General features: G+C 36.8%; 1 protein-coding gene across 9 annotated transcripts in view; it reads left to right on the top strand.

Annotated features, from left to right (window-relative positions):
• Positions 1-24,344, top strand: part of HOMER1 (homer scaffold protein 1) — a 145,562-nt gene that overhangs the window by 24,937 nt on the left and 96,281 nt on the right. For all 9 annotated transcript variants that reach the window (XR_012635533.1, XR_012635534.1, XR_012635535.1 and 6 more), the window contains 4 exons: positions 1,891-2,047; positions 8,600-8,731; positions 13,182-13,274; positions 22,173-22,315. Coding sequence is in view for 5 of the 9 variants with exons in the window: in XM_074932108.1 (XP_074788209.1) it covers positions 1,891-2,047; positions 8,600-8,731; positions 13,182-13,274; positions 22,173-22,315 (525 nt within the window). In the remaining 4 variants the exon portion in view is untranslated. The remainder of the gene's footprint in view (positions 1-1,890; positions 2,048-8,599; positions 8,732-13,181; positions 13,275-22,172; positions 22,316-24,344) is intronic.

Below are 24,344 nucleotides of genomic sequence, written 5' to 3' on the forward strand. Positions count from 1 at the left end.
TGACTTGCTCTAGTCATATAGTTTTTGCCTACCTTTTACATATTAAAATCCTAACCTGTGGTATGTTGAAAGTTCCAGTTGTGTGATAATACTGTACTGTGACAATTCTAGTCAAATGTGTATTTATTAACCTCACATCTACATTTTGGATTCAGCTCTTTCATCTTTTTAGTTAAGATGTGGTCAGAGCCTTTATTTTCTCTTTTCAATGTCAATCTTCATCCAAATAATTGTCAGTCTTCTGAGATTTTTGTTTTGATGGACTCTAACTTTCCAGAGTTAAAAAACTGGTTGCATTATGGTGATATGCATCACATTACATTTGAATATGCTTAATTGTGACGTAAATGAAAAATGTATCTATTATTGAAGACAAAACTAAAGTTTTAAGTATGGTTGAAGAAGTAATTGTAGATATTTCAAAGAGTGATAGTAATTCGTGTAAGGATTCTGTTAAACAAAAGGGCTGTAAGAGTTACCTTTGCATAACCTTTGTTTGTGTGCAAGGGATTAGGATCAGGAAAACAGCTACCCAAGGTCCTATAGGTTGTTGATCTAGACGATTATGAGTTGGTGCTGAGGCTGCAGTGATGTTTGCATGGAGGAGTAGCATGTGCATTAGTCTTCCTGGCCTGCCTGCCTTCCCCTTTAGCTTTTGCTGAAACTGTTTCACTGTCTGGTTCTGTTCTGTAGCCTTTCTGTCACTTCAACACCCAATATAGGGGTATACCACATCTTCTGGCAGATGAACTTCAAGGAGCTTTACCTCCCAGCTGAGTAATAAGATTCTGCTGCTGAAAGTAGCTGGTCACAGTTGCCCTTGCTGCCAAGCAGTAGAGATATTTCTGAGGGGTCACATGTACCCTATTGTAATGAGGCTAGATTAAAATCCTTTGACTATGGGTACCCAAAATCTTGATTTTTTTTTTTTTTTCTTTTGCTTTTTTTTTTGGCAGGAAAATATATTAAAAAGTTACTTCTTAAAGGGAAATGAGGACAGGAACAAAGGAAATGTTTCTTCATATCTCTGGAAATGGGAGAAAATGAGAGTCCAGAAACTAGAAAGTTAAATCCGTTTTAAAGTTTTGGTACTTAATGTCTTTGGGATTTGATGGCAGCATTCCCTGAAGAATATAGCAGTCTTTTTTGTCACTAAAATGTAGCTAAACTTAAACTGACAACCATCTTAGTGATACTAAAATATTTTTTGATTTCTCTGAATACTTTATGATCATGGGGACAGTAAGTTGTACATTTTAAAGTACAGTAGGATTTTTAATTGATATGATTTTATTTGCTAAGCAGTTAACTTTGAACATGTGTGTTATACATATTTAGTGTTGCTATGAAAACGTTCAGGTGTAAAGCTCCCAAGAGTGATGGTTTTACAATGGTTCCTGGACTTAATTAATGTTAGTTTTAGAGTAATTGCATTGAATCAGCCTGTTCAGTTTCAGATTATGGCCTGAAATTGATTAGAATAATCAGAATATTAAAATATTTTTTGAGAAGATGGGGATTTGAAGTTATACAAGTTCTTCAGCGTGCAGTGTAACGAGATGAAGTTGCACAAGTATTAATGCCTGTTAATTTAAAGGGACAGATGGAGGGTGAGGGCTGTGGAGATGATGGGATAGTGTTGGTTCTGTATTAGAGATGTCTGTCTCTGTCTGACTGTACGACTGAGTGCTGCTTTTTGCCTTAGAAGGCTTGCATTTTGCTTGCATATGTATATTAATGCACTTAGCAGCTCTACACACCAACTCATACAGAAGTTCTTAGGAAAAAATTATTATGTGTACATCCCAGTGGGCACAACTGGCAGGTAACTTGTGTGCAACAAAATTATGTACAAATTAAGATTCACAACTTTTACTCCGTACCTTTCAGGGAACAACCCATCTTCAGCACCCGAGCTCATGTCTTCCAGATTGACCCAAACACTAAGAAGAACTGGGTTCCCACCAGCAAGCATGCTGTTACTGTGTCCTACTTCTATGACAGCACAAGAAATGTCTACAGGATTATCAGTTTGGATGGCTCAAAGGTAAATTTTATTGCTTGCTTCATCAGTTTTTGTATTTCTTTTCTAGTCGTCCTTCAAGTATCTTCTCAGATGCTTTTGTCATTATCTGAGTAACAGATTACTGCCATGTTAAAATGGTAATACTGCTTCATTACATGTTTTAAGTGTTTACTAGAAAATGCTATTTTCCATGCATTCATATTTACTTTGATAAATCCATTGCTAGATTTAAGTGATGACCTCTTACTTAGTTAATATTATGAGCAGACTAAGAAGACATTCTCTGAGATGCACTAAAAAGTAGAAATAGGGTTACAATAACCTGTTTTCATCGCCACATTCAATGATCTATCAATATCATTGGCTTCAGCATTATGAAGGACATCTGTTCAGTGCCCATAATGACTTAGTAAATCCTTTGTTATGTAATCCTCCAATTTTTGCTGTAGAGAATCTGAGGATTCCCTTCCAATATAGCTCTCCATGGTAAGCTTTTATCAAAACTCTGTTTGGGTTTTTTGTTGTGTGGGTTTTTTTGGGTTTTTTTGTTTTTTTAATTAGGAAGGATAGTGTGTTGAGCTGCTGTTATAAGAAACCTTACCTAAAAAATTAGTTTGACAGGGATTAAAAACTTGATGGTTCCTTAGGTTCTACCTCAAGTGGGTATAAATTGAGAAATATAAAGTGAGTTAAATTGTCAAGCAGTTGTTCACTACTTATTTATTCTTTTGTCTACTGCAGCATTTCCTTTGTGTTTGCATTGTTATTGGCAAGGTATATTGATAATGCAGTCTATCACTTTGATTTACTCTCTCTGTGATTGCTGCAATCCTAATAATTTTTTCATCCAAGTGTTAGACGTCTGAATAAGATCTGCAATCCCAGTCATGATTAAGAAAGACCCAGTGTTTTAGGCATCACAGCACTACTTTGAAACATACACAGGTGAATAGTAAGGGGAACCACAGAATAATTTTAAGGACGTTTTTATCATAATTCTGAGAATTTTTTTATTTTTAATTAAAGCCTCATCTTTTTTAACATGTCTGCGCATACACAACATACTGTGTAAAAAGCGATAAATATAAAATATTCCTAAGTTTGGAGTGCATCCAGACAGTGTCTCTGCTATATGGCATACATCTGGGAGTCAGTAACACTACTGGCATCTCAGCTTGCAATGCCTTATTTGGTCAGATGGAAGTGTTAAAAATTGGAAAGGAGAAAAACCTATACAATTTATTCCTGCCATTTCAAGTTTTGAAATGAAACTGAATAAAGATGACTTGGGGTTGTAGGTTTGGGGTTTTTTTTTTTAAAAAAAAACCACCCCAAATTTTACACTGAAAATGTTTAAAATACACGTTACCAGTAGCCAGAAACACTTGTTGAACCATACTGGTTTTGAAGCTGTCATGCCCCTCCCTCAGAGGCAATAGTTCCAACCAGGTTTTATTGTATACCTTGGTGCTGTTGGGGTTTACATCACCCTGTGGGTTAGTAAGGCAGAGAGAATGCATGTGGCTGCTCAGTTACACTGGCTCAGGTGCTGAGCAGTAAGTGGTGGCAACTCACATGTATATTCACCAAGACTGCAGTAAGGAAAGTTTGAGAGAAATACACTTCAGATTTGTGTGCTAATCATGTTCCTGTCCCACACCCTTCCCTCTCTTTAAGTCAGTGGGTTTCAGTAGAATTCCTGAATAAAATTTAACTTCTGTACTGATTGTCATTAAATCTTTCTTCTTGAAAACAAAAGGACATTTTTAAGACATTATCTTCACTTACCTCTGAAGGATGCTATTGTACCTTGCAGATTCTCACTTGAATTAGCTTGTTGGGGGTCTGGTGTAATTTGAGAGTCGTTTTTTGCTTATTGCATATCATTGGGTCTATGAGTCAGATTCAGCTGGGATAGGTCCTACAGAAGCAAGTGCTGCTTATTTTTAATGGATTCTGTGTAATATTTTCTGAAGCTACAGTCTCCTCTTAAAATACCTTGCACAAGAAATGATGCATCTCCCTCTCATTTGACTCCAGGAAGTGGTCTAGGACCATAAGGTGTTCAGTGTATAGGCAATACTTTATAGTCACGTACAGTATCTGGATCCATGTTATCAATGGCAGAGAGATCCTGATGCATATAACCTGATAGAATTTGAGGCTGGTTTCTCTGACCTCTTGAGAAAATATCTTTTATGTGACTCTTTTCTGCTAGTTCTCTTAAGAATCAAGAGAAACCCTGAAAAATAAAATTTCTTATGCAATATGACATGACAACGTTGAGTTGTTGCTAAGGCTTTCAGCTGTCATTAATTATATAGTCATTTAGTAGCTCCTTGGAAAAATATGTTTTAGTACTTCTTTTTCCTAGGTGATGGAAGGAAGCCTCCATTATTTCTCCAGTAACTCTGCAGATAGACACTGGGATTATTCCCAGAATCCTGCTGTTTTTTCCATTCAGCCTCTGGCAGTCACTGAGAAAAGACAGGAGATCAAGTAATGTGGTTCCTGCAGTACTAGTTAACTCTCTGATAATTTTTTCACAGACACAAGGTAGGAAAAAAAACCCTAATAATTTGTGCTTGTCTAAAACGAGAGAAGACTCTGGAAAAGCGTGATTTTTCCAGTCTGTAGGCTCCATGAGCCTTGTATAAAATACTTCTGAGTCAAGTCTTCCATCGGTGTTACTGCAGTAGAGGATCTTTACATTTTAATGACTGTTGTAAAATAAACTAGTCACACATTAAAGTGATAACCCGTTTAATGCTAAATATGGATTTTAAGTAAGACCTGTAAGCACAGGACTTCAGTGATCTTCCTTTGAAGAAGTTAAAAAATACTATGTCTTAATTATTATTGCCATCAATTTTAGCACAAGATAAAATCATATTTGACCACTGCTGTATATCTTGCAGCTGTTGGGTTTGTAGTCAGTGAAATGAACAGCTAAGACACATGCCCTGTTTTCTCATATCTAAACTAATATAAAAGGAAAACATAAAAGTTGTATTTGTATTCAAAAAACCCTAAAGATAACAAAATCAGTTTTCTTCAAAAGCTAGATGTCTGCCTGATTGACTCTGTTCTGTTTTTAAGATATTCTTGTACATTTATACTAACAACATTTTAAAAAGTTGATAAAATATTTGACACTCGTTATACTGGTAACTCTACAGTGAAATCTGGTGTAGAGGAGATCAGTTAAAGCAGTACCTATTTGGTTAGACAAGACAGACTTAATTATAAATTCCAATTTAATTTTTTTTTTCACTCTGAAGATATGAAGGATTCATATCTAGTATTTTCCAGAAGTAGCTGATACCAACTGTATCTGTAGTATGCTCTAGCATTGCGCTTTTTAAAAGCATAATTATTTTAAAACATGAGATCTAGCATACTAATGCTTTTAATCCAGGGAGGATTGATTTCTTTGTAAAACTGGCAAATCTAATGAAAGAACTGGGTTTTAATTTTTTTTTTTTTTATATCACTGGGATCTGATTGTAGTCTTCCCAGTGAGAAACTTGCCGTCTTTAGACTAATACGGTCCGCTGGAGTGAAGCCTTTTTATTTTTCTCTGCTGAAAAATAAAGGAAAGAAATCACAGCAACTCTTGCTCAATACAATTATTTTTTTTAAGTTTTCTTCCTACTTTTCTCCCTTTCAGAGAAGCATTTTCAAAGACACTGTTAACTCAGCCTAAATGCAGAGAGACTGGTCTAGGCAGCCTGTTCTGGGTTCTGTCTTGTGCAGCCAGCAACATGGTCAGCTGAAGCAGTGAGCAGTCTCAGCTAAAAACTTCTTGGTTTCTCCAAGGTTTTTTACTGTGTTAATAGATATGCCATTGTTACTACAGCAAATGCCAGGGCTGCAGACTTCAAACTTGCCTGTTGCTTGGAGGTCATAAGTCCCTGTCCTCAGAGTCACCTGCATTGAGGAAGTTACATCCATAACATAATATGTACACTCTCAAATCTATGATGTAAGTTCAAATTAACTCTGGTAATGGATGGAACTAGGACTTAAGCAAGCTAGACAACATAACTAGTGCTTGAGCTGGGAGGAAGACTCTTTTCTACACTGTCCCCAGGGTACTTAATTTCAAAGATAGTACTGTTGACGGGTTTCACAGCAAGAGAGAATGAGCATTAAAGTGAACTTGCACGACTCTGTTCTGGGTTCCACCAAGTTATTTCAGAAGCGGGCTCCAAGCACTAACAGTGCACACGAAGACAAGAAGCATACAAGAAAAAAAGATCTCCAGAGTACCTCCTTTCCAAGAAGCCCACCTCCCTGTCTTACATTATCAGAGGTCATTTGGAGGCCATAGTGCAATTGCAAGCCTGATGGCTTTATTTGGGCTTTGAACCTTATGCCTAAAGAGAGGAGAATGATGTTTGAACTACCAGTGACTTCACTGACCAGTTTATCCTATATGAAGATCTAAGGAGACATTTTGTGGACAGTTAATGCTGGAGATAGTTCTCCAGTCTCTGATCATGCAGCAAGTCTTGTCCTTGACATGATGAAGCTTGTTGGTTCAAATGTAAGCTTCAGACATTGCAGAATTTTCCAGGAGTTGTTCACAATGGTGGCCAAAACTTGCATTTTGAGGCAAAAGTTATCAGAGGACTGCCTGTTTGATATCCTCGGCTACATCCAGATTTGCTCTTCTCATTTAATGTGAGTGTAGTGGAGCTGTCAAAGCCACTGCAGAAGATGCCAGTTTTGTTAAATTCATGTGTGCTTCAGTATCTTTGTTTTTCTACATGTTGCAATACAGTATGTTCTTTTCAACTTTCTTGCAATGCTCCCCTCTGCCACTTGATCTGAGAATCACCATATGCATGTGGGAGCTGTTTGTGGGCTTAGCTGGGCTCCTTAGCTGTAAGTTTGTCAGGTTTGCCCTGCAGAATTCAGAGAAAATTTTATGTTGATGGTAGCTGTGCTCCAGTGCCATCCAAATCACAGCAAAAGCAAAGGGTGCCAAGTAAATTCTATAACTACTCATTTTAATATCCACCCAGAAGGCCATCTCACACAAGTAGTATATACTAATTTTGACTTCTAGATGATCTCGGACTTGGAAGAGCAGTACTTGGTCTCTCTGATGTTGAAGTTTCTGTCACCGTCCTGAGAAAATATTGTTATTCTCTACACATCTGTACAATTCCTGCTATTCAAAGAATAAAAGAAAGATATTATTTATGACAGGGAATATGGTTTGGACCCTATGGATTTTGTTGCGGCTCTAGGACTCTTCAGTAATCACAGGCTTGAACCTGACGGGTGTAAGGCAGGGGTTATGGTTTCATGGAAGCAGGAAACATGCACACTGATGTTCAAAAGATTCCCAGCTCAATACTGTAAGACAGTTGCAGTAGGAAACATACTGACAATAACCTTTGGAGAACAGTAACTGACATGTAGGAAAAATTCTTGCTGAATTGCTCTGCTTGCAGTGTGTGCTGTTTTCTGGGAAGTTTTAAGGACTTTCTCTTTCAGTGGGTGTTACAAAGCACCAGTGATTCATGAAAAGGGCTGTGAATTACCTAACAAATGCAGCTGAAACTCTTAGCACCAGAGCATCATACACATAAGAAGGCATGCCAGCGTTTCACTTCAAATGCACAAATCTTTGGGTTTATGGCTAGTGTTTCTTGTTCTTGTTGGCTGGTTGTAAACTGTATGGAAAATCGGGTTTTTAGTTAGATGGAACCTATTGGTGTCGCTATAAGACTATCCTGACATGCTTCAAGTCAGCTGGACAGTTCCACATTGCAGATTTAGAGTATGTTGCACAAACTTTAATGTGACGGAAATACTGTTGAAATCTATGGTGAAACTTCAGCTGCTTTTAGTGGAACCAGCCTATCATCTAATAGTTGCATTTTTTGCTTACATTAGCAGAAGTTGTATGCTGGAGGATGTGCTCCTTCCATCCTGTGTATAGCAAGAACTAGAGAAGAAAAAATATTCTAAGAGTAGCTCTTCTTCTATAGTTGATGTATGACCCTGTCAGGCAAGCTTCTGTGTGTATAAATGAAAAACGAATTCTTGTAATACAGAAAATTCAAAAGAAATTGTGCTTCTTGTTTTATTGTGTGTTTTCCAGTGATAATCGCATATTTTGGGGGTGGGGGGAATGCAACAGTGAAGCTTACAGTGGAGTTTAAGACTCATTGCCTTAAGGGACAAAGAAATACACTTGTAAGACAAATAAGGACTTTACTAGTTCTTCTTTTCTGATCTCCTTAGCCTATGCAGGTAAGTTAGAAGACTTTTTAAAGACTTGTTAACTACTAAATGACTGCTTCCAATTGCAAACAGGTGCTCCACCACAGCTTTTGCTCCTTTTACAGAATGTATGCAAAAATATGCTTTTGTAATTTTAGCTGTGATTCAGTTAGAAAACTGTTCCCTAGTTCCCTGTGTGTCTCATTCATTATACACAGATACCTGACTACAATATTGGCATTTTCAATTATGAGTGGTCTTTAAAAAAATAAAAAACAAACAACAGCCAAAACCCCACAAACCCCCTTTTTTACAACTATTACTTTTTTTCAGGCAATAATAAATAGCACTATCACCCCCAACATGACATTTACTAAAACATCCCAGAAGTTTGGCCAATGGGCAGACAGCAGGGCGAATACGGTCTATGGTTTGGGATTTTCATCTGAACATCACCTTTCAAAAGTAAGTATGATCAGTGTGTGGCAGCTGTTCAGCTAGTCAAGTGGTTTAAGATTATTTGATTCCTGAGTGTTTTTTCTTGACTCAGTGCTTACTACTGTTGTTATTTAAAAATAATTTACAAAAACAGTTCTGTGTCTATTCTTACAATGTAAAAGGACAAGACAAAGCGCGATACCTGCAAATTTTCTTTTAACTGATGTAGTAAAGGGGGTAGATTTATGCAATTACAGTGTATGTTGTTAATGCTTTCTAATTATTCATTGGTTAGGTTTATCTTTTTAAAAAGTTGTTCTTCCATTACAGATTTTCATGATAGAATTTAAAGGAGTAGACAATTTAGTGTTTCTTCTGTATTTAGATCTCTTAGGAAAAAAAATTGTTAGTGGTCTTCAGATGCATTTTTTACTTCTAAGCCACATTCATTTGCCCTTTTCTACTACGTAGTACATCAAATCAGAGATATTTCAGCATCTGTATGTTTGAAGTAAAGCTAGTGGGAAATATATTCGGTGTAAAAGAAAATGACACTTTTTTTGTTGGAATACAGAAGTTGAAATGTTTACTAAAGAAATTCTGCATCATATGAGGTTTTTCTTCCAGTCTGCTTGTGCAGGAGGAAGGTACATCTTACTTTGACAAAAGGAATAACCCCTGCTTCTCAAGCTGATGGTACAGTTCCTCTGAACACTCTTCCTACAATATGTATTACTATTGATACTACTCTGATAGATGAGTCCAGGAACCTGTACAAGCCAACATAATTTTTCCCAGATGAGGAATTTCCATTCAGTTTAAGATCATGTGTCTACGTTAAGCAGAGAATTTTTGTCTTAGAAGTACACAAAAGATCTGGAAACCCAAGTGTGATAAAGGAATATATAGTACATGTTTAAGTAAGGAATAATGATTGTCTTGTTATTTAAAAAAAGAAAAATCATAACAGCCTTTTTGAGAAAGTAATTGTCACTAGCCAAGGATAAGCATGGACCTGTTAGAAAATCATTGGAATAAGAACCGGTACAACTGCTTTATTTGAACAAGTGTTACACTTTTAAGATTTCTTCCCTTCGTAATTAAATAGCTTTCATTTCCATGAAGCAACACAAAGGAAATTCTGAATTATACTAGTACTGCATATGTGTTCATGTACCTATCATTGTTTCAGTGAACTTAAAAACTTTGTCAGTTAAATTGGTGTGCATGTCCTAGAGGCACTTGCTTACCAAGTGATAATAACTTCTGTTAATATTTCAATGGGTTTTAGCATAAATGCTTATTCAGTTTACTTCTCTCATAGACTAGCTTGTTTTCCTTAATCACAGAATGCTTCTTTGGAGGGAAAGTGTCATGCTGTAGTCATACACACTCTGTGTTTGCCTGACTTTAAACACTGGGTTATCCATGCCAGTGAAAATATTTTGGGGTTTTTATCTGTCCTATTCTTGACACTTTTTTTTTTCTGTCTACATATGGTACTTACTGCCTTCTTAATTACAGTTGTTTCAGTTCCATTCTTTCACTGCCCTTACAAGGATGTCTGAGAGTTTTAAGAATGCTTGTGGATTAAAACTATATTACTAATGAAAAAATAATCTGAAAAACTACAGCAGGTATTTCCTCTTAAGTACAGGTTTGATTAGCAGTTACTCAGATAGCTGTGTTTTACGAAGAACATGCAAATCTATTGAGAAAAATACCAAGTCTCCGAAGCTTATGGTGATGAATCTTCAGGACCTTTTTAGCAAACTTGTTCCTTTTGTATTATATCTTAATCATCAAACTAATATTCATGTGAGTTGAAATTGCTGATTGTTGCTACTAAAATTCATACAGGTAAAACTTCTGTGTTATTTCAAAATTAATAAACATAGCTGATATGGGAAAGGAGACTTTTCTTTAGATTACAGTCTATTCAGTCACTGACGTTGGTGTAGGTATCTTGGTATCAGAAAAGCTGAATTAGAAACCCAGGATTTGCTGGGTAGCTCTGGAGAAATCACATATATATTCTCTTTCTTGTCATGTTTCTCTGCTTAGATTACTAACTCTCACTTCTGTGCACTTGCTTTGTTGTCAGGTTTACCAGAGCACTCTTTTGTACACCTAGCACTGTAGGACATGAAATCTAATTTAGGGCTCAAGATACTACTGGATATTAGTAATAGGGCTAACAAACTGTATTAACAGGTTTGTTTAGAAACAGGTTGCTTCCAGAAGTTACCTTAACAATTGATTCTGGAGCTTTATTTTCTCTGTTTGCTTTATTGAAGTCCTTAAGTGAACAGCCCTGTTGTACGTAATTTGTTTTGCAGTAGTGTCTCTGGGCCCCAATGAAGTATTTCAGGTTCCAGGGAGCAAAAGACATCCTGCAACTACAAAAAGCTTAGTCTAGCCTGACTGATTTAAACAGGTTAATGAAGCAAATAATCAGAACAGGTAGAATAAACTGTTTATTCTCAGATAATTTTCTGCTTAGCTTATAGTAAATGTTAGACATTTGGACTTTGTTTTTGGTTCATGTACCTTTGTCCTCCTAAACTAATTACTAAGGCAGAGTCCCCCTTGCTGCTGCAGTAGCAGGAACAGAATATCCCATGATTTTTAGAAAAAGCTGAGACTACTTTCTCATTTGGAATGTAAGTATGTGCTTTTGACAGTATCCTGATGTATGAGAAGTAGTACTCCTTTTCAGATTTGCTGTCTGTTTTACCCCTTTGAATTAGTTGACCTGATTTATTCCCTATAATTTAAGAGTATGTTAAATGGCAAAAGTGCTACTGCACATACCTGTAAGAGCCTCTTGAAAAAATTGTGCAGGGAGTTTACATCTTTTCCTTAAAATATTGATCTTCCAAATAACCTTTCCATTCATACTATGAGATCTCAGCTTTGTTATTTAGGAATTTTATCAGAAGATTGTTATTATCCATCACCTAACTATCTCAAAGAATTCTAGTAAATCTGTGAGAATTTTCACTATATTAGCCCTGCGAGTTCTTTATTAGAATGTTTTTTATTTACCTGTGTGTTAATGTATTTTTTGCAGTTTCTACCACTGTGATACAGAGGATGATACTGCCTTCTATGTCTTCAGCCATTTATTCTAAACCTCAGCATCATGTTTTTGAATTTACCAGTCTTCTGATCTTATAGTTAATAGGTTACCCATCAGGTACAAGTATTGTGTACCTGATACTGAACTGGTGATCTGTTGCCAATTTTATCAGCAATTTATTGCTGCTGGATTATTATTTCAGGATAGTATCTCTTGTCTCCGTCTATATTCAGGAAACATACGCTTTTAAATAACTTGACAGGTGAAATATAGGATACAAGTGGAGAGAAATTATTTTTCCTTAAATACTAATAGCCTACCCAGAGAAGGCATTTAAATACAATAAGGTTTCTTAGGTCTTGCTTAGCAAGTGAGTTCTGACTGAAAATAGTTGAGGAGGTTGTGTAATAAAAATGTAGTCTTTGTCCCTTCTAAATACATGCCATGAAAAGCAGTTTCTTTGCTGCTGCTGGAGAGATTTAGAAGCTCTTGGTGAAGCTTCCAGTGTTTTTGCAGATTCATTTCAGTCTTAAGCCGATCATAATGAGATAATGTTCTGTATAAAAGCAGTAGGAAACAAAAACAAATGCTTGGCTACTATAGCAATTCGTGTAGTGTCAAGCTGAGATCTATGAAGCCAGATTTTTCTCTAGCCAGAGAAACTGGGCCCTGTTCGTAATGAATTGCTTTAATCTCTCCAGTTTAAGGGTGTGTGTATTTCTAAATTGCTGCTTAAGCTATTTTCCAGAAGAGGTACATGTAGCACAGAAATCAAGCTTCATATGGCAATTCAATGTGTAATTCTTAAATTTAGTGTTTAGTATATGCAAGTGTTCAGTGAATTTGTTCTTTAACTTTATTGATGTCAGTGAACACTCAAGAAATGAACTTGACTCAATATCCCCACTGCTGCTTTTCTAATTAGCTGTTGAAATTATAAATGCTGTTAAAATTTGGAAAGAAATCAATATTTTTTGTCATGAAAAAGTGAAGCCCACTGAAAGCTCTAGGCTAATAGTGACCACAGTAGGCTTCAGAGATAGATCATATGTTGTCCGAAGGAGAGTAAAACCTGAACCTGAAAGCACCCATGTAAGGCAACTTGTCACTATTACTAGCCATCTCTGACATGAGGTTTTTTAACACTTACCAGCAACAGAACAGACTTCACTGCATCATAATTTTCCTGACATAAACAGTGTACATTATGTCTGAAAGGTATATCACTGTGTAAATCACTTAAATGAGCATCTAATAAGGAGAAAAAATTAAAAATTCTACTGACAGAATTTGACTTTGTAAAATGTTAAGTACATCATTCTGTTCTGCTTGTAATGTACTACTTGACGCCTACTCTTTATCTTTTTCCTTTTTTTTAAACATATGTACCTTCAGTTTGCTGAAAAATTTCAGGAATTCAAAGAAGCTGCACGACTAGCAAAGGAAAAATCCCAAGAAAAGATGGAGCTAACCAGTACACCCTCTCAAGTGAGTCTTATTGCCTGATTTAAGCTTAGTACTTCCTATCTGTGCTACTTAGTGTATTGTATCTTACACACACATGTTGTATTCAAAATGAGAACTTTCCAGTTACCCCTCAACAGTCAGCTAGAAATGTCAAGAATTCTAAGAATTCATTTAACATACACTACAGAAGTGTTGAATGGATTGCTTTAAAATAAAATCGGCATTTTGTTTATTCTCATTGCTTTCTTTGAGCTTTCCCAGAAAATGAGTAAACATGGTGAGTGGTTATGTAAGTAAATCTATAGTAAACACCTTTGTGTTTTTCCTTATTGTATCTATGAAACTTCAGGTGGCGCACTGTAAATGACTTTTATAGAAGAATCATTACAACATAAAGTTAAAACAGCAAAATATTTTTATTTATTTCCTACTGTGTAGTATTCACTTATGAAACATGTTGAAGGAAGATGACAGAATCACATGCTGGTTCTGAAGTTTTATTACAGTTAGCCATGATGTAAAAAAGAGTTTATAAAAGGTATCTCAAAACATGAACTGGATTAACATAGGCCTAACAGGAGGATAAATTAATATAGTCACATTTACATTAGTCATATCTAAAATTAATTCACTTCAAAATGAGTACTTTGAATTTGCTCTGAAAAAAAAATTGCATGAGGCTTTTATGCCCCTCCACTTCCACACCCCTCATCCAGTGTTTCTGGCTCCGTGTATAGTTATTTGCTTTGATTTTGAGCAGTAATGAAGACGAAAGTAATTCCTTCTCTTGGAGGATGAAGCAGCTTTAAAACTACAGCAGGATTTCTGTGTTGAGTAGAATTTATGCAGCCAAGTCTCTTTTTCTGGAGCATCTTCATTCATTGAATCAGTGCATCTCTTTGGTGCTTTGACTATAATATGCTTCTGATCTTTGATGGAACAAGGATGGCAGGCATTTTGCAACATGCTGTATACATAGTTTTATTGCCACCAGAAAGCTACATCTGGTGTCCTTCCAAGAGAAGTCAGTAGAAACCACAAGAATAATCACAATGAACCAACCTCATGTTGTCTTCCCAGTAGGCATTTTGCCCAAGCGCTAGGTTGGCTTTTGCTATTAGCAGGAAACTGCTTGCTCTACTGTAAGGCAGTCTTTTAAAATTAGTTTTCTTGACCATCTCTAAATTTCTGATTTCTATAAATAAGCACAGAGCTAATGGAAGTAGGTATTTCAGTATTATAACCTAATATACACTTGGCTTTTGAAAAGTAAAGTGCTTCTGCAAGGCCTCTAATTACTCAGTATTATAGGCAGAACAGTTACTCTGTTTCTCTTTTGGCATGTTGATTGATAGTCTGGGCTCAGAAGTTAAATCTGACACTGTTAAATGGAGTGACTTCTTACTTGGTTTGGACATGAATTTAAAATACTCAGAGACAAGATGCTTTTGTTGAGGAGTTGCCCAGGGTTAAAGCTTTTTCTTAAACTATATGAGCTATTAATATTGTTCATTTTCCTGTACAGATTTCCTTTTATACTTTGAACCTAACATTTTACACTATAGGCAGTTACAAAAATGTTACCTTGAGCGATTCTATAATGCAGGCTGAGAGCTGCAATTTAATTATTGCACACTTAGGAATAATTTCATATTTAGGCCTTACCTTTCATCTCTTGTCTTTTCACTGTGTTGATAAGTTACCATATTATTCTGAAAGATACAGTTAGTGCAAGTACTGACACATCAGCATAATAGTCTTCACATACTTCATGCTTCTCATTAGCTCCCCAGAGAGAAGGGTGTTGCATCAGTAACTTTGACGTTTGGAGCATATGAGAAGTGGTGGCTTCATGGCAAACTGCAGCACTTCCATTGGTGCTGAAGCTCATTCAAGGAGATTTATGACCAGGAGCAAGATGGGTGCTTGGTAGTGAGGAAGTAAGGTGAGACCCTTGTTGTTGCCTCAGTCATTTTACAGCTCTTCTTTCCCTTTTGCACAGTGATCCTCTACAGATAGGGAGAGTAAAAGAGGAAGGAGATATTTTCAGTGGCCAGTCAAGCCTTTGCAGGAAACTGACTTTTTTAGGAAGCTTTGACAGGAGAGGCATTGGGAGTTAGCATGTGAGTAGTGAGCTCTGTAACGGTAACCCAGTTAAATGTCAGTTCCTCTCCTGTCTTGGACTTGCAGATGTGCTTCTGAATTAAATTAATAATAAGTAGGAAGATACTGCATATCAAAACTGGAAAATACACGTCAGACTTATAAAATGATATATTTTTCCTGGTACTGCTTTAAAAAATGCCCTTACTATATATCAGTCAATTAAAGTACCAGATATGGTACACTGACCACCCTCTTTACATAATTCTAAAAGAGAAAAAGTACATGTGCTTTTATCTGCATTATGTCCCTATAGATTGAATCTTTATTAAAATATCTCTGCAACTAGTATGCCAAAACCCTACGCAAGGCATTTGCTGTTCACTTGTTTGATGTAACTATGCAAATACTGCTAGTATGTGTGAGTTGCAGTTCTGAATGTCCTACAAAAACTTGTGAAACTAAAGAGAAATAGAAAACAAAAGATAACAGAAATATCTTGTAAATAGAATATGTATTTGTAGTTCAAGTACTTACCAGAGTTAGTCATGTTGAAAAGTAACCTTACCTAAAGTCCACTGAAGTTAGGGTGCCTCTCTAAGGCATTATGAGCTTTCTCAGAGTGTTGGTGATATTTGGCTCGATATTTCCACCAGAAAAGTGCCTCAATGGCTGGGAAGTAGTAGTTATATGGAGTATTTCTTGGGTACACTATTTCATCTGATGGCATGTACTCCTTCTCTTTGTGTGTATGTGAAACACATAGTAGAAAGGAAATGATACATAGCCCAATTTGCAGATGATTAATAGCAGGAGTTACTTTTCCCCTGAATTATGCTGCTGCTGATTTTAAATTCTGTGTTCTTACTGTTTCTTCAGTACTGCCTATTCTCCTATTTGTCAGCAGGTTTTGCTTTAATTTCCCAGAATATCAGATAATATATAAAATCACAATTTATTTTGACTTAACTTGTCCAGAGAAACAGAGTGGCCTGAACCCACAAATTACAAGAGAGATGCTGCTTTGTTATGTGTAATCCCACCAAGTGCATGGTGCTTTCTAGAAATTAAGAGGAAAACCTTGTTTCTGTCAGAGAACTTGTGCTTTTGACCTGTCTGTATTAAGATGGATCCATATAATAATACACACTTTATCTATAGTTAGTATGTTCGGAGGCTTCGGCCTAGAAAGAAGTTGTCTATTTTGGTACCTTCTGAGACCACCTATGCACATTAGGTATCCCATCTGGTGTCCTATTGACTCAGCCTTAAGTAATAAAGCTTTGCAATGCTCTTATTTATATAAAATTAAAATACTGGCTTCCCTCCTGTGCTATGTCCTGTTTCCTAGACCCATCTTTTAATATAGGGAATTACTTTGCTCATGTTACAAACTCATGGATCTTACAAAGCTACCCATGGTCTGTTTTCAGTTACAGGCTTGCTGGTGCACTGAAAGAGCAACACTTCAATCTGGAGTTCACTGAGCTGCATGAAGCAATAGCCTGAAAACTGTCATCACTCTCATCCCCCCCCCCTTTTTTTTTTTTCTTTTTTAAGCTAACCTTAATTAGGTTTAAGTACAGAATCAAATAGGGCAGTTTGTGCAGTTTGTGGTCTCACCCAATCAGTCTTACAACCAACTGGACTCTGAACCTCAGTACTTTTTCCATAAGCAAGAATCTGTCCTCAGGTATTTCTTTTTACTCCAGTCATTTCACATCAAGACCTCTGTTAGTTTCTGAAATTGTGTGGTGAGGTGAGCAATTTACTCAAAATGGTCTTGTCTGTCATTCTGAGCCCCCCCCCCCCCCCCCCCCCCCCTAATGTAGACTATTAGGAATAGCTATTGCTTGGAAAGTTTTAGAATCACAACATTTTTTAGTGCATGGAATGGGTTGCTTTTGGCAAAATGGTCATGGTTCGTCACCTGTTGGCTGCTTCTTTGTAGAAGTACAAAATTTACTTATAAAGCTTGTGGGAAAAGTAACTCTTTGGGATGTTATGTGAATTTCTATACTGGAACAAATGTTTCACATGTGTTATGGTATCTGAATCAGTAGCTGGCAGACATGCCATTGCCAGTCGGTACTGAACCAGAAGCACTATGAAGGACAGCAATGCCAAGGAAGTGTATGGAATTCTTAATGAGAAAACAAGGATAATAATAAGAAAAGCTGGAATTGCTTTGGTTTGTCCATGGTTTTAGAACCACATTTTATCCTTTTCTTCCGTATTTAGTCACCATTAAAAGGTGCCTTGATCTGTGCTGTGAAGTCTGCTTGTTTTACTTCAAAGACTCTTTGTCAGTGTATACATTTTGTTTGTACCATATCTCATATGTTTATGAGATTTGGAAATTTAAGGCATCTTTAGATGAATTCTCCTCTGTCATGTTTAGTTTACATACTGTGGGCACTGTCACTTTTGTACTGCTTGGCATCACTGGAGTCCTGCATACTCATTAGTAGGGCCAGAGTCCCTTTAGACAGTGCAGATCTCTGACAAACTCTTAAATAACGAAATATACTTGAGTCAGACTCACATTTACTTGTCATGTAGAAAAATATTAATCCTCATTCCCTATATATCCAGGATGGGTGAGTGACTTTAAGTTCAGTATCTTCCAGAAACGTGTATATGATATGATAGTGTTTTTACACTACGGGAGAGCTGTTAATCCTTTCTTCTCAAATGCATGAAATATCTATTTGTAGCTATCTTGAGCGGGAAATATATCATCGATTTACAGGAAGGCTTGTCATTTTCAATTTAACACTGTTTTTTCCATACAGTGTCTATAAAACTGAATGTTAAAACAGTGAAAACCTCTTTTTAAGCTAACCGCAATTTCTTCCCCCAACACTGTAAAGTCTGGAGTGGATGTGTGAAGCTATAATGATATGGAATAAAAACTTCATTATGTGTGAACATCTCAAAAATGTTTCTAAAATTATTTTACTTGCTCTAATTAACCATAGAATCATAGAATTGGGTTGGAAGGGAACTTAATGATCATCTCGTTCCAACCACCCCATGCTATGGGCAGGGACACCTTCCACTAGACCAGATTGCTTTAAGCACCATCTAATCTGGCCTCAAACACTTGAAGGGAGGGGACATCCACAGCTTCTCTGGGCAACCTGTTCCAGTGTGTCATCCACCTTCACAGTGAAGAATTAATTCCTTATATCTAATCTAAATGTACCCTCTTTCAGTTTAAAACCATTACCCCTCATCCTGTCACTTCATGGTAAAGAGTTCCTCTCTGTCTTTCCTATAGGCCCTCTTGAAGTACTGGAAGGCTTCTCTCAGGTGTCCCCAGAGGCTTCTCTCCTTCTAGGCTGAAAAACCCCAACTCTCTTATCTTGTCTTTATAAGGGAGGTATTCCAACTACCTGATCATCTTTGTGGCCCTCCTCTAGACCCACCTGAGCAGTCTGTCTTATGCTGGGGACCCCAGAGCTGGACACACTACTCCAGGTGAGGTCTCATGAGAGCAGAGTGGAGGGAGAGAATCACCTCCCCTGACCTGCTGGCCAGACTTCTCTTGGTGCAGCGGAGGTTACAGTTTGCTCTCTGGGCTGTGAGTGCGCATTGTTGGCTCATACTCAGTTTTCCACCAACTAACACCCCCAAGCCCTCCTCTGCAGGGCTTCTCTCAATCTACTCATTGCCCAGCCTGTGTTTGTGCTTGGGATTGCCTCAACCCATGTGCTTGGCCTTGTTGAACTTCATGAGGTTTGCATGGGTCCACCTCTCAAGCCTGTCCAGGTCCCTCTGGATGCCATCCCTTCCCTACAGCATGTCGACTGCCCCACACAGCTTGGTGACATTGGCAAACTTCTGAATATGCACTTAACCCCACTGTCGGTGTCGCCAGCAAAGATGGTAAATGGCGCTAGTCCCGATACTAACCACTGGGGAACTTCGCTCATCACTGCTCTCCACTTGGACATCAGGCTGTTGACCGCAACTCTTTGAGTGCTGCCATCAAGCCAATTCCTTACCAAGTGGTCCATCCATCAAATCCATGTTTCTCCAATTTAGAGACAAAGATACCATGCAGGGCAGTGTCAGATAGTTTGCACAAGTCCGGGTAGATGACATAAGTTTCATTATAACATAACACAGGAACATATTGTTTGTAAGCATATGCAAAAATTTTGTTCTGTGTAAGTGGCTTTTTCTGTTGTCTTTGCTTTATTCATAGCCAGCTTCATTGTAGTTGGCTGCAAACAAGTTATTTATGAGGCAGGGATAACTGTAGTTGTGTGAGAGTGCTGATTAACCTGTATTATAGGTGGAAGAAATACATACTAGAGTCTGATGCCTCTCTTGTACATACAAAATCAGCCCCTCATGAGTTTGCAGGCAGTGAACCTTAAGGTATTACATAACCTGTGATGGTTCATCTGCATTAATTTTTGTCACTTGAATTTCATTCATATTAGAAGTCTATGAAAGTGCTTTACTGAAAAATAAGCCTAGATGGAACTTGCATATTTGTTTTTCTTTTGTTGAAATAGTTTTTATGCATTTACACTTGAAACATTTTAATGAGTAGCATTGTAGGAATTTTAGCTTAAAGGTACAAGCCATCCAGGTTTTGTAGCATGTGGGATGCATTTTTTAGAAGATCTAGTGTCGTTTGGGAAGAGGAGCAAATAAAAGAGAAGCTCTTGGGTCCATAAAGGCTTTAATTTAATGTCAGTAGAAACTGTTTATCAAACCAGAAGATAATAATAGACAAAAACATAGAATACATACAAAATAATTAATTTGTCTGGTTTTCTTGACACCTCTGCTCTCATTTCACACTTAATTCAGTTTCAGTTCCGTAAAATTGTTCTGTAAAAATCGATTTAACTTTAACTTCTAAAGTATTAACACTTAAGGTAATAGTTTTGAGTATAAACTAACAGGATTCTGCCTGAAAGTGAGTAACAGTTTGCATTCATAGAATAAAAAACTTAGTTATAAATAGCAGCTTATATCTGTGGAATTAAATTAACTAGTTATGTCTACTTTTTAATCAGCAGGAATGTAATAAGAAAGTGCAGAATGGAGACACTGGTGCATGTGTATTATATTACCTGATGAGTACTAAATATAAGAGAACTTCAAGTCAGTGTTAAAATGTTGTATCACCTGCTAATGAAAGTTGTAGTAAGATACATATATCTCACTAAGTGAGAAATATGACAGAATAAAAGCAAAATCGTTGACACTTGTGTTGAAAATGTTTAATGTAATTTAAGGTGCAAAGCAAACATTGAACAATGTTTTTGGTTAAGGGACACCAGAAAGATGTGGAAGGTGATCATGACAGCCAGATCTTTCTTACTTTAAAAGAACTGAGTTTTTCCATCCAGTTAAATCTCAAAGTCAAGGACAACATTTCCTATAGATGAAGGATCAGATTCAGTACTGGCTTTCAAAAAACCTTATCCTTGTAAACTAGTTGAAGACTACAACTGGAAGCTCAAAATTAAATCCTGATCTTGTAAGATCATGACCATTTTCAGATAACGTAGCAATTCCTTTTTAGGGTTGCTGTTCTTCAGCTTCCAATACAGCGTGTCAAAGAGCTGGGAAGAGGACCTGCTGGCCTTCCAGAGACTCTGGTTGTGCTTCAGTTTAATAATACTAAACAGCAATCCTATATGTTGCCCATGAAGATGGTATAAGGCTGTGTGGCCATAGGAGATGCTTAGCTTTTGGTAATACTGCAATACAGCTGGCCCTCTGCTGTACAGACACCACTCCATGACATCCATTGAACTTTATTAATGAAACACTTCTATCTTAGAGTAAAATATTACCACTTGATTACTAAAAGCCTACGAAGACATTTTAAAGTTCAGGTGAGCTACTTAGCTTACATGACTCGCTTATCTCCTGTAAAAATCACTACTTGAAAAATAACATATAATATATATAGGAGAGAAAATACTAAAATTAAGCCACATACAGGGACTGAAAAGCCTATCACGTTCTAACTTAGGATATGGGTTACAAGGGTGTACTTTGTATAAAAAAGAAGTACTTTTTGGTGACTAGAAATGAGCAAATGGTGTTTGTTGGCCAAAACACACATGTACATGTTGGCGTGATAAAGGGTGATTAAAACTGCATCAGTGCCTTCTGCTGGGAGGATGCCATCAAGTTTTTCAGGTGTCCTGTTACATAGCAATAGTGGAAGCTGCCTAAGTATAGCTGGAGTATTCTTCTTCCTAGATCATACCATGACCAGCAAGAGTTAGGCCAGGCTTAACATGCCTACAAAAGTTTTGCAAGGACTCTGATGAACAAGTGTCCTCTACAGATGGCTCATAGGTGAAATTGTGAATGCACCACCAATAGCTCTTCCACTGTTCACTTTGGTTAATAAACAATGTGAAAGCTAGATTCTGAAACAAGTATCAGAACTGTTTTTTTACTGTGCTAGAATATAAAGTAAGAGACAAGAGTCCTGGTTGTCAGTGGTCACCCATTGTGTAGCAGAATGACTGAATGTGATACAGGTAAGACAGGAGAGAGAGAGGTCTGTAATAATCAGGAGGCTGGATACTTGCAAATAATCCATGGGTCAGTTGTGTTTTGTACAAGGTAATGTGAATCTTATGGTAATATACTTCTAAATTAAATTGACATGATGAAATATGATCATGAGGGATGCTGGAAAACTGAGCCTAGTGTTAATACTACCTGCAATTTGTGTATCATTTAAAAATTTATGCTAGTGCTCATATGCACATAGCCTTCCTGAGCAGGTCAGTTTGTAAATTTAATGTGTTGTTTGTTTTACTTAAGGAATCAGCTGGAGGGGATATTCAGTCTCCTTTAACACCGGAAAGTATTAACGGGACAGATGACGAGAGAGCGACACCGGAAGTGACGCAGAACTCAGAACCAAGGGCTGAACCAACCCAGAACGCATTGCCATTTACCCATAGGTACAGATTCCATTCCCACATCCTGATTAAGTGATACCTGTCTCCTTCCTTGTTAAAGGGACCTTCTTCCATATTGTGTGAAAAAAAACCCAAACGCAACCCTCCTAAAAACTGGACTGGCTTTCAGATTTGCAATATAACCTTTGTTTTAAGAAGAAAAATATGTATGAGAAGATATCTTGGAGTAAGATTTGGGGCAGTGTTACGTTGTAGTTTAATCAGCTTAACGTGAGCCCTTGAACACTGGTTAGTGTAGGTGTCCCTTTAACAGGAAGCATTATTTCAGTGTCTGAGATCTTAGTAAAATTAACTGCTTCATAGAATATTCCAGTTAAATTATTTTTGCGCACATTCTTTAAATGACTAATAGGACTGGATGTCCACCTTTCATTGACAAGTTGTTGGAAGCAAAGGGACTCTTACAACACTTCTGGATGATGAAATTGAAAGCAGCCTTTAATTGAACAGTTCTGACAGTTGAAAACATTTTTTCAACTTCTTTTTGAAATATGGGAGAAGTGTAGTTCTGCTTCAGACTGAAGTATAATTCATTGCACTAGGGATGCTGTGCTCTGTTTTTCTTTAAGAACGCTAAAACTTTTTATTTAATGACACAAATAATGAGTTAAGATGAATATATCTAGCCTGTTAGAAATTATTGTAAATGGGTCACTCAATGAAATATATAATATATTGAGACAATGGAGAGTGACTGAAACATTTAATAAACTTAGAACAGAGCTAGAAATACTAGGTTTAATTTTTTAAACATTGTCTAATTCAGTTTAAATAAGAGTTTAAGAGCTCTTGATCAAAGGTAGGGGAATATAGGACATCAGATACGTCATAAAATTCAGCATGAGCAGAGAGGAATTGTGCAGGACTTCTTGGTTTTTGTAGGAGAATAATACTATTAGAAGTATTTGGAAAAACTAATATACATTTTTAAATGAGAAAAAAATGATACTTTTGCACTAATTTTTTAACAGAGTGATTTTGTTTATTTTTATACTTCAACTGTCACCAGTGCATCTGTTACATGTTTTAGAATAAATGGTGCTTTGTAAGAGTGCTATGTGCATGTTGAAAGAGTATTACAGATGTTGCATATCTGTCCATGTTCTGTAATGAGTTAAACTGTTTGTGTGTTGGAATTCTCTATCAATATTTTTGTGAAAAGGAGTTGTGATAAAGTCCACACATCAGTACTAGTGTGTGTTTTTTCAAAAAATGATAGCTGTAAGACCTACCCTGTTGTTCTGCATATGTAAATATGTTATATGGTATACCAGTTGTCCTGCTTCTTGGTACTTAGTTGCTGGCTGGGATTAAACCACCACTCCAATATAGTAACTATGCTTTGCTCTGCATTGAGCATGACTGAATGTATGTTTCGAAACTATTTAGTTGTAATTTTTGATGGTGTAAAATAGAGGTTAGAAAACGTCTACATGCTTTGCATTTTTCTACTTCATGTATGCAGTGTGTACCTGGTTTTAGTTTTTTGTCCTGTTAAATACCACTAGCTAGAATTGGTCTTCTGACAATAACTCTGCATTTTGAGGGTCGCTTCTCATAATGATTCTTGTAAGACCAGAGTTTTGTCTTGGTAATGGTAGCTTGAAGTTTGTTAGTGAGCTATTACTGAAGAAAATGCAAATTTTTAAATAAATTACAAAACTTGAAATAAGTGGAATTGACTAGATAAGGTTTTTGTTATAAATATAATATTTATATTATATTTATATAATAATAATATAATAAAGATGCATGAAACACATGCATGAAAAAGATGGAAAGTGAAGCCTCCAGGATTGTGTTAGTCCTAGTTAAATGGGTATGTTTTTGTAGAGGCATTTCACATACTAAAACAGTAACTAGGTAGACATACCTGACTGCTTGTGCTGGTTAAAAGGGTGCTCTCTGCAGGCAGTCTGCTTGCCCTGATTTAAAAGGAGAAAAAAAAAAATAATAAAATTAAAACCTTACACCCAGATCATTGGAGACTCCCTGGGCTTTTCATGTGTCG

The sequence above is a fragment of the Athene noctua genome, chromosome Z (genome assembly GCF_965140245.1).
Source record: "Athene noctua chromosome Z, bAthNoc1.hap1.1, whole genome shotgun sequence".
NCBI lineage: Eukaryota > Metazoa > Chordata > Aves > Strigiformes > Strigidae > Athene > Athene noctua.